Source organism: Furipterus horrens, unplaced genomic scaffold (genome assembly GCF_987537825.1).
Source record: "Furipterus horrens unplaced genomic scaffold, mFurHor1.1.pri manual_scaffold_9, whole genome shotgun sequence".
NCBI lineage: Eukaryota > Metazoa > Chordata > Mammalia > Chiroptera > Furipteridae > Furipterus > Furipterus horrens.
In genome coordinates, this window is record NW_028327179.1 from 43,906,331 (window position 1) to 43,917,991 (window position 11,661).

The following is an 11,661-nucleotide window of genomic DNA, read 5'->3' on the forward strand; positions in this document are numbered from 1 at the left end:
TATAAAGGACAAGGCAGGAAACACAGAGGAAAGTCAGGAAAGACTTTACTTCAAATAATTCTCTATTGTGTCATTCAGATATATGATTAGAATAATAATTATGCCATTTGGATACAGTTTCAATAAGTAGAATGTTGGTAACCTGTTTCAAAATCCCTCTGTATTCTCACTGTATAATTTCAGGTAATAAACCCAATATATTTTTCAAAAACTTTTGTTTCAGGCTATTGATTTCCATTGACATTTAGAAATAACCACTGTAAATGACATTGTTTTTTATTGTTATGTTGAGGTTAGTGAGGGAAATACAATTATGTACCAAGAGACCTGAAGAACTTGGACTTAGTGTTGGGTGAGGAAAGCCACTGTTACTGTCATGGCAATACTGTTGACCTTGAGTTGATTAGTTTTTCCATATTACTTGTGTAACCAAAATGAGGATAACTTACATTTTGGGCCCGATTTAGAACTTTAGTCATAATATTTTCCCCCAAAAATGTTCTTCTGATCTAATTACAATAGTTTCATTTGTCTAGTTACCATGGCATTTAAGAAAGCTAAGAGGAAGAGTATTTGAAGATGTTTTGTCAAAATGTTATGTTTGGTCCTCTTTTTAGATCCTGTAATATCTTGTGCCAAAACAAAACAATTGCGAGTTGTAAATGGAATTCCAACACGAACAAATGTAGGATGGATGGTTAGTCTGAAATACAGGTAATTGTTGATAAACACAAATTATATATGTTTAGCTTATTTGCAAAAGTTGCCTTCTCAGCACTGTGGCCACATGTGGTCATGCAGGTTGTGCCCTCCCATATGAGGGGGGCACAAGAGGGGACTGATGACATTGTGCTTGCCAAACAGTCCTAGATTGTGCAACTTGTGCCTCCAGAGATAGTGCCTTTTTAAGTGTTCACAAAGGTCCCATATGTGTTGACTTATCTCCAATTACAAGTGACACTTCAGTTCTGATTAAGCAAAAGATAACTACACAGAGAATTTACTTATACCTTGATTATCACCAAGCTAGTTATAATGCATATGTTATTAATTTCCCAATCTAAGATATTTTGACTTTATTTTTAACATGCCTATGCATAATCATACCACAAATTTTATATTTATTTAATTTTAAAAATTTTTATTGTCATACCAATGAAGATGGCAATAAGTTTGAATTCTATAATATTTTACTATTAAGAAAAATATTAACAAACAATAGTGATAGTATAATAGTCCTGCTATTATAATATTTAGTGTAGATAAAAAATTCTTGACATGTCTATTTTTCAATGCTCTTAAGAATGAATGGAATGTTCTATGAAAAATCACTTTACAAAGTATACTGTTATAACAAAATTAATCTTAGTAATTCTGTTGTAAGAGTTTAATATTGAAAATGAGAGCTAACTTAAAATCTGTTCTTAAAATTTTCTACATACTACATATACCATATGGTAATCTGAATGTTAAAATATTTTTGTCAATATCTATCTCTCCTGGAACCACATCAGGAGAGATAGCTACACCTCAAAATACACCCGAATTCTAACCACAGTTTCTCTTGTTTTCAAGACACCTTATGTTTCCCTTTCAAGCTTTTTGCTGTTCTTCCTGCTGCATGTTGTAGCTTTCTTCCTCCATGTGGAGGGTTGGAGAAGCCTTCTCATTCTTCAAATACCAACTTAAATATCTCCTCTTTTGGGAAACCCTCTCTGTTCCTTTAACTATAGCCTCCTAGAGTAGAGAAAGAAAGCATATCTTATACTATAGTTAAATTATAGATATTGAAGTATAATAGAGTCAACTTGAAACTGAAGTTCTTTTATCAATAAGACAATTCTTAGCAAACAAAATACATATATACATACATATAGAGAAGGTGACCTAAAATTCTCTTTTAGTATGTCTTTCTTCTGAGGAGTAAAGGATCACATTTTTATAAATATGTACGTTGATAATTGTAGTGTAGCTGTCTTAAGAATGTAGTACTTAAGTAGAATTGTGATACTCACCAGAATATTAAAGATAATTGTTCAATATTAAAGCTAATGTAATGAAGGCTATAAAATTTGGGGGGAGTGGTTCATTTTATTTATTATAAAAAGTGTTTCAAGAATTCATATCTAAATTAATAGTGGTTATTTGAAAATTTCATAACTATAGAAAAAAGAAGCATGTACTTCTGAATTTATTATTACCAATGATTACAAGAATACTCCTTTGGAAGTTTTCATGTAGAAGCAGGTGAAACTGTTTTAAATCAGTGTACTATAAAATTTGAGGGAAAATGTATTATTTTCTTTTAAATCCAAGTTCTTAGTAATAACAGCTGTTTAGTTATTATTCCAAAAATACATACTGAGATGAACAGAAATTTAAAATTAATATATAATCTTATCCTCCCATAGTACAGGCGATACATAACCATGGTTTAGTCTGGGAATCTTCTATTACTCTCTCAAGCACTGAACATCTGTACACTTTGGAAAAGTAAATTGTGAAAAGCTGTACTTTTTTATTTTCTGCCAAAAATAATGGACTTACAGATTTTAAATATCACCAAATAAATGTACTAGTATCTATTATTCTCCACAAATATCTTATAATTTACCAGATGATATATCTTGGAAAATTGTTTTAATTTTCTAAATGAAATAATCTATTGCTGGTCTTAAGCTGAACAAGCAAATGTACCCAGTTATATTTTAATTGATAAACCAGAACTAAATAATGACAATGGAAGAAGAAAATAGTGTACAAATTTTTTATATTGCTACCACCACATGAATTTAAATAAACACTCATCAATAAATATAATACATCACCTAAACAGAATGAAAGACAAAAATCACATGATCATATCAATAGATGCAGAAAAAGCATTTGATAAAGTACAACACCCATTTATGATGAAAACACTCAGCAAAATGGGAATAGAGGGAGCATACCTTAACATAATTAAGGCTATATATGAGAAGCCCGAGGCCAACATCATACTCAATGGACAAAAACTGAAAGCATTCCCCCTGAACTCAGGAACTAGACAAGGTTGTCCACTCTCTCCACTCCTATTCAACATAGTGTTGGAAGTCCTAGCCACAGCAATCAGACAAGAAAAAGAAATAAAAGGTATCCAAATTGGGAAAGAGGAAGTAAAACTTTCATTATATGCAGATGACATGATAGTATACCTAGAAAATCCTATAAACTCCACTAAAAGACTACTCGATATAATAAGTGAATTTGACAAAAATAGCAGGGTACAAAATAAATATACAGAAATCTAAGACATTTCTGTACACCAACAATAAAATATTGGAGACAGAGACAAAAAAGAAAATATCATTTACTATAGCAACAAGAAAAATAAAGTACCTAGGAGTAAACTTAACCGAAGAGATAAGAGACCTGTACTCTGAAAATTACATAACATTGAAGAAAGAAATTAAGGAAGATACAAATAAATGGAAGCAAATACCATGTTCTTGGATGGGAAGAATCAACATCATCAAAATGGCCATACTACCCAAAGCAATTTACAGATTCAATGCAATCCCTATTAAAGTACCAATGACATATTTCACAGACCTAGAACAAATACTCCATAAATTCATATGGAACCAAAAAAGACCCCGAATAGCAAAAGCAATCTTGAGACAGAAGAACACAGCAGGAGGAATCACAACACCAGATATCAAACAATACTACAAAGCCACTGTAATCAAAACAGTCTGGTACTGGCATAAGAACAGACATATAGATCAGTGGAACAGAATAGAGAGTCCAGAAATAAACCCAGGCCTCTATGGTCAACTAATCTTTGATAAAGGAAGAAGGAACATAAAATGGAGTGAGAAGAGCCTCTTTAACAAATGGTGCTGGGAGAACTGGATAGGGACCTGCAAAAAAATGAAACTAGACCACCAACTTACACCACACACGAGAATAAACTCAAGATGGATCAAAGACTTAAATGTAAGCCGTGACACCATAAAAGTCCTAGAGGAAAACATAGGCAAGAAAATATCAGATATCTCACGTAACAATTTCTTCACGGATACATCTCCTAAAGCAAGAGAAATAAAGGAAAAAATAAATAAATGGAATTACATCAAACTAAAGAGTTTCTGCTCAGCAAAAGAAAACATCAGCAAGATGAAAAGGAAACCAACCATATGGGAAAACATATTTGCCAATGACATCACAGACAGGGGACTAACTTCCAAAATATATAAAGAGCTGATACGACTCAACATCAAGAAAACAAACAACCCAATTAAAATATGGGCAAAGGACCTGAACAAACACTTCTCCGAAGAGGACATACAGAAGGTCCATAGACACATGAAAAAATGCTCAACATCATTAGCTATCAGGGAGATGCAGATAAAAACCACAATGAGATACCATTTTACACCAGTCAGAATGGCCATCATCAACAAATCAACAAACAACAAGTGCTGGCGAGGATGTGGAGAAAAGGGAACCCTACTGCACTGTTGGTGGGAATGCAGACTGGTGCAGCCACTATGGAGAACAGTATGGAATTACCTCAAAAGATTAAAAATGGAACTGCCTTTTGAACCAGCAACTCCACTACTAGGATTATACCCGAAGAATCTTGAAACACCAATTCCAAAGAACTTATGCACCCCTATGTTCATTGCAGCACTGTTTACAATAGCTAAGTGCTGGAAACAACCTAAGTGCCCATCTGTAGATGAGTGGATCAAAAAACTGTGGTACATTTACATAATGGAATACTATGCAGCAGAAAGAAAGAAGGAACTCCTGCCATTTGCGACAACATGGATGGAACTAGAGAGAATTATGCTTAGTGAAATAAGCCAGGCAAAGAAAGAAAAATACCATATGATATCACCTAATACAGGAAACTAAAGAACAACACAAACAAAGGAACTAAATAGAACAAAGAGCAGAATAGCAGTCAATAGAGGGGAGGGGAGAGGGAGAGAAGGGGGATAAGTAAGGGAAGGGTTTAGTCAAAGAACCCATATAAATGACTCATGGACATGGACAATGGGGAGGGATATGATTGCAGGAGAGAGGGTGGGTTGGGTGGGGGAGAGAAATTGGGGGAAATGGGCACAACTGTAATTGAAAAACCAAAATAAAAATAAATAAATAAGCACTCACATTTACATTTTTCATAATCAAACACTGAACAGGTCTACGTTGTTTTTGTTGTTCATATTTTTGTTCATTCTAATTATCCTATGTTTGTAGTACATACTTTCTCTCACAAGGAATGAGTCTTGGTATGTAGTGAAAGGGTTATTTATATAAAAACAAAGTTGAGCTCATAAAATTCTAATCACATTATGAAAAAAAAGTGCTAATGCTACAATCACCAAATATCTTTTCTGATAAAGGATTACTCATATTATTCTGGTTGTATTAATTTCTACATTTTTCTCTCAAATGCATTTATTTTTTTAACAAATGTAGCTATAGGTTTTGCATTAATTGGCAGCCAACCTTCCTGCATAGATGTTACTTGTTTCTCTTTTCTCTTTCTCATAGAAATAAACATATCTGTGGAGGATCATTGATAAAGGAAAGTTGGATTCTTACTGCAAGGCAGTGTTTCCCTTCTCGGTAAAGTGATTCTGAAACTAGTTATTTGTTTTGAGCATTTTAAAATTTGTATGGCTTCCACTTCACTTAGTATGTGTATTTATTTAACAGATTCACCACCATGGGGTGAACAAACTAATTTTTAAAAAATTTAACTAACAAAACTTTCTTTGACTTCATCAGTATTTACTAACTGGGTACTACTTCTATTCACCTGGGGCAAAAATTGTGTATATTTTACTCCAACCTCTTGCACTCTATATTTCCTGATAGAAGTTATTTTTTGAATTATCAAAACCTTTCTTTCAATTATTACTTCTACACTCTCATGTAGAGCCAGCCTCAGAATCATCCTGGGAATAATTTTCAATGAAAATTAGCCTGAGGAAAAGATATGGAGGCAGCATTTGTAAGCTAACTTCCTGATTTTCATTAAGGTCACTCTGATTTTGTTAGTATAAATCTTCAACCCCCATTAAGAAACCAAACATATACACAGCTGAGATAAAAAGGAAATTTTGTAGTAAAATTATAATTCATGTAATAAGCTTTACCTGAAAAAATTTTCTCTCTAGCAAGCATAATCAATTTTTTTTCAAATAGCCATTTAGATGTTCAACAGTTTAGAGGTTCTTCCTGCTTATATATGCTTGCAGCTTTCAGAATTTTGCATAACAAAGGTGTTGCTCTTTATTATACTTTAAATCAAAATTTAAATGTAGGTGATTTTTCTGCCCTTATAAGCTAAAATAACAATATATATAAATAATATTATACAATTTAAAATTATATTTTACTTTTTTTTTTTTTTTTTACTTAGAAACAAAGACTTGAAAGACTATGAAGTCTGGCTTGGAATTCACGATGTCAATGGAAGAGGAGATGAGAAACATAAACAGGTTCTAAATGTTTCCCAGGTGGTATATGGGCCTGAAGGATCAGACCTGGTATTACTGAAGCTTGCTAGGTTAGTTCCTTTAGAAGGTTTTATATTTTTAATCTAGACAGGAATTGTTGAAGCTCTTTCAGCTATGGTTATTTCTTCTCTCCCATGCAGATTTATTATAAAAATATGTGTCCTATGTTTTATGTATATATATGGATATGTGTATCTGTATGTGTACATATACATGCACAGAGAAGCATTTTCAAAATTTTCAAAAATGAATAAGTGAAATTGGGCCAACAGTCTGACCCACCTACTCTATAACCAAAGCTTAATGAGCAGTTAATTATTTCATAACTTTAACAGGTAAAATATTGATTTAAAAATAGCAGTTTCTATTTATTCTTACATATTAGTGAATAACTAATTTTCTGCCACTTAATCCAGATTTTGACATTATATATTAACATCTCATTTTTCTTTTTTCTTCTTCAAGAAACATGACTTTTTATTCTGTCAAAATGTCATATTAAATATTAACACTCTATTTCAATATGTTAATCTTGTGTTGAATCCAGTCAAGAGTACTACCATTATATTTTCTCTTTCCAGGCCTGCTGTCCTGGATGATTTTGTTAGTACAATTGATTTACCTAATTATGGATGTACCATTCCTGAAAAAACCACCTGTAGTGTTTATGGCTGGGGCTACACTGGATGTAAGCTATTTTTAAAAAGATAAAATGAAATCATATTTTTTATGTTTAATAGTATTTAAAAATATTTTTTTCACCTTACTCTGTGCTTATTAACTGTACATTTTTACATTGTTTTAGTGATCAACTCTGACGGTCTATTACGAGTAGCACATCTCTATATTATGGGGAATGAGAAATGCAGCCAATATCATCAAGGCAAGGTGACTCTAAATGAATCTGAAATATGTGCTGGAGCTGAAAATATTGCAACAGGACCATGCGAGGTAAAAAAGGCATACATGAAGAATAGCATAGTTTCTCATGTTTATTTTTTGTCTATTTTCCTCAAATAAAAATTATTGTATGCCAACATGTTCCAAGAGTGAGGAATTGGGAAAGATAACCCTGTATTATCCTTTTACATTTTTTTAAACTAAACAGTGAGACAATAGACAATCCATGTTTCATTAGCAGTAAACTATGATGACATTTGTCTCTCAAAAAAGAAAAAAAAGAGAGAGAGAGAAAGAGAAGAAAACCCTAACAAACTAATAAAGCCATAATTCTAAAGGAAGCTGTTCTAATTAGAATTATTCAATAAGTGTTTGATATAATAGCTTTAATTGTTCTAATCCTTTTTTGAATTTATTTGATCTTCCCAAATTCTTCCTAAATGAACTATATGGATAATTTTAAGAAGTACCTGTCTAATTTTAAACTTTTGAATGGGTTTTTGGTTAAGCTGTTGTGTGTATGTGCCTATCTGTTTTAACAAATTTCTATTTTAAAAAACCAAAGGGTCAAAGCCTGTAACTTTAAGAGCTTGGACATTGTAATTTGTTAGGCAACTGTTCTTCCAACTTGGCAATGTTCCTATCCCAGTCTGACATAGACAAGCTGTTAAACTGTTATTTTAGATGTATTTTGAATGTAAGAAACATGCTCTCCAAGCCTGGGAACTGTGGAATTGAAGGATATTATGTGTAGTAAAGCATAAAATGAGTTCAATAATAGTGAAATGTCTTTTGACATGTAGGAAATGTCCTAAATATGGAGCATTAATATGTTTAGAAATGCATGTGTTATATATATTGCTCTGAGATTTATTTCTGAAAAGAAAACATTTACTAAGTTAAAGCTTTTTTAGAATTGCTTAAAATGATATGATTAGAAACAGATTATGTGTTTATAATCACTTTTAATTTGTTGGTGTTTTCAGTAAGTCAGTATTACTGCATTGATTATAACAAGTGAAAATCTGCTAGAAGAAATATTCCTCCCTCCCTCTCCCCTCCTTCTTCCCTCCCTCCCTCCCTTCCTCCTACCCTCTCTCTTCTTCCCTTCCTTCCCTAAGAGCCCTCTAAACCTAAAGTTCCAGCCAGACCCAATCTTTGAGATAATTTAGGAAGCTATGCACTTATCCCAGCCCTAGTGCCATTACTAAAAATGCTTTGGCAACTGCTCTTTAGGAATAGCCTGTGATCTGGTTTATTATCTGTACATTCTTAGATTCCTAACTTTAGCATTGAAGTATTTATCACATTATCACATATTTGTTATTTTTATTCATATGGACAAGGCTTGACTTCAGATTGATTCTACCACTTCTCAAAAATGCAGTTATCTTCCAGAATGTTTGTTTTTACATCAGTTATTTTTAAAACAGGCAATAAAATCACTGAAACTACTGAAATCTAAGCACTTACAAAAGAAGTCTCCTGTTTGTCTGATAGCATTAGCACCACATTTAGAAAAAGTTTCCCAAAGTGAATTGCTTTGAAGAGATTGTATCAATAATTACTGGTGCTTTTATCTAAAAATCAAATTAATCAACCCATGCGGCATAATTTAAGTAGTCTCTCAGAATAAATGATTTTTCCTTACTGTTTTATATTCTCCTTTACCCCTGCCTTGATTTTCCCCATCATAGGATGTCCATAGCTGTACTCTTTCCACCTGTATTACAGAACTAAATGTTGCAGTAGTTTACTTCTAACTCATCACAGCACTGTTGTGGGAGAATTTAGGTAGTCCCAAACACTCTTTTTCATACCAGAATGCCAAAAGACAGTCATCACAATCTGAGGAGGCCACATGGCACATAAAAGCGATGCAACAATTTAGTGACTATATACAACAATATGTGTAAATGCAGGGTGGGGCAAAAGGTGGTTTACAGTTGTGAGTATGCAAAAACCGTTTATTCTTGTTATTATTATTTATTACTGTACTATTTGCTATGTGAACAACTTTATATGTGTGTATAAAAATATACACACAAAACAATCTATTTGTTTATTCATATATCTATATGTATATCTGATGATGTAACAGGGTTACTGTACAAAAAATGCCACAAAATCACAGGCTGCCTTGTACAATGGGGGTATTAAAAAATAAACATAACTATATTAGCTACTAATATCAACAGTAAGTGCAAAAGCATTCCTTTTTTATGCCTGGAGGAGCAGTTTCTCAAGAGTAAATAGGATTATTTAACAACTACATATTTTTATTTCACTTGTTAAGATCATTTTAGAGACAAGATTGGATAAAGGAATAAAAAAGCTTTAGAAATAAGATAAAATTTAATGCAGTTTAATCATTAAATCTCTATGATTATGGAGGGGGTTGTACTTGCATTTTTCTCCATTTTCCAAATTTTCTATATTAAACATATTTTGACCATCAGAAGAAAATCAAACTAAGTATAAAATCTACCATCTTAAATATCTGTCAGTGGCTATGTGTTAGTATGCATTTAAGAAAGGTAACCCCGCTTTAAAATGTGAGTGAATATTTTGGAAAATATGTCATTCTTAAATGAATACTACACATAATAGAACACTTTGAACTTTTATACTTATCTCAATCCTACTTGGCTAATTCAATAAAAAGATATCCAATGGTGTAGCAAATCAATTTTATTTAAGTTGTGGTTATTCTCTTTTTTTGTATATATGTACTTTTGAAATATAAATCTATATAGACAATGTTAATGAATGATTCTTTTTTATTTCTAAAATAATACTTTGTTGTTATTGTTACATGTCTTCTTCCTAGGGGGACTATGGTGGCCCGCTTGTTTGTGAACAACATAAAATGAGGATGGTTCTTGGTGTCATTGTTCCCGGTCGTGGATGTGCCATTGCAAATCGTCCTGGTATTTTTGTCCGGGTAGCATATTATGCAAAATGGATACATAAAATTATTTTAACGTATAAGGTACCACAGTTGTAGCTGATGTAACTGTGTCTGAAGCTTCCATCAGTACAACTCTCTTTTACATAAAGATTCAGAGAACATGGAATTAAAATGTCACTTAAAACAGTCCTAAGGCAACTACTTGAGTGTCATGTTTGTTAAGATACTCATTAATATTTATGGGTGTTTTCTGTTATTTTGTTTGTCAGTGTTATTTTGTAAATGTTGAAGTGAATTAAGGTACATGCAAGTATAGTAACATATCTCCTGAAGATACTTGAATGGATTAAAAAATGTAAAGGTATAATTGTTGGAGGATAAAAGGTTTAATGGAAAAAATCAATTAATCTCTCTATGCTGCTTTCCCAGGTTAGTTTCCTAATAATGAGTAAACCATAAGTTAAACATTATTTTAACCTCACAAAAACAATTTATACCTTGTTTCTTTAAATTGTAACTCAATATTAAATTGTTACCTTTTATATGCCATACATTATTTCATATGTTTCTCCTTACTGTGTATCCTGTAATACTGATACACAAACTTTTTATAAGAACATGTATCCATATACACATGCCTGGGTACACGTGCATACACTAGAGTTCAAATGGTGGTGTAGCTAATATAACCCTTAAATATTCTGAAAGTGTGTACTTATAGTTTTTTCTTAAGGAAAAAAAATAGAAATTTCTAAAGACCAATAGGAATATTAAGAAAAGGCGCAAGACAGAAATGACTAGCTCAATCTAATATATAATCTGCAGATGACCTCTACTGGTTGGCATTTTAGTTGTATTTCATGACCCACAAAGTTAAATAACACCTAATCTAGATGGTTATTCAATACATAAATTTATCATCCTAGTTATTTTATGTAGTTTCTAATTCTTAAAGGGAAGACAGTAATATGTGTTTAAGTACCATTTTTTTTCTTCCAAATTTAGGGCCACATTTTTATGCAAGATTCTTTTAGATTCATTTTCCTATTTTTAAAATTCTTAGATAACTATGTAATTTTAAGGTTTAAAAGTATTTTAGTCTTTAAAATGTATTTAATTAAGTTAACTCTAAGACTTGCTGTGATTGCCTTCTAGTTCACACTCTTTAATTTTTTAAAATTATTTCAGAGGGAAGTTTCCATGTCTCCAAAGATTTGCAAATAGCCCTTTCTTAAATTATGCATTCAAGTATGTATTAAAGAAAAAAATAAGAATACTACTTTTTTACCTGAAAGTCTTTTAGCCTAATAAAACTTTGTTCAAGAAAAAATA

At 31.9% G+C, this 11,661-nt stretch overlaps 1 protein-coding gene across 2 annotated transcripts in view; it reads left to right on the plus strand.

Annotated features, from left to right (window-relative positions):
- The window catches only part of HGF (hepatocyte growth factor), a 74,428-nt gene extending 63,897 nt beyond the window's left edge, over nt 1-10,531 (plus strand). For both annotated transcript variants that reach the window (XM_090286719.1, XM_090286718.1), the window contains exons 13-18: nt 618-714; nt 5,548-5,622; nt 6,422-6,568; nt 7,100-7,206; nt 7,324-7,469; nt 10,249-10,531. In XM_090286719.1, the coding sequence (XP_090142845.1) occupies nt 618-714; nt 5,548-5,622; nt 6,422-6,568; nt 7,100-7,206; nt 7,324-7,469; nt 10,249-10,425 (749 nt within the window). In that variant the 3' untranslated portion in view covers nt 10,426-10,531. The remainder of the gene's footprint in view (nt 1-617; nt 715-5,547; nt 5,623-6,421; nt 6,569-7,099; nt 7,207-7,323; nt 7,470-10,248) is intronic.
- Nucleotides 10,532-11,661: the final 1,130 nt, after the last annotated feature.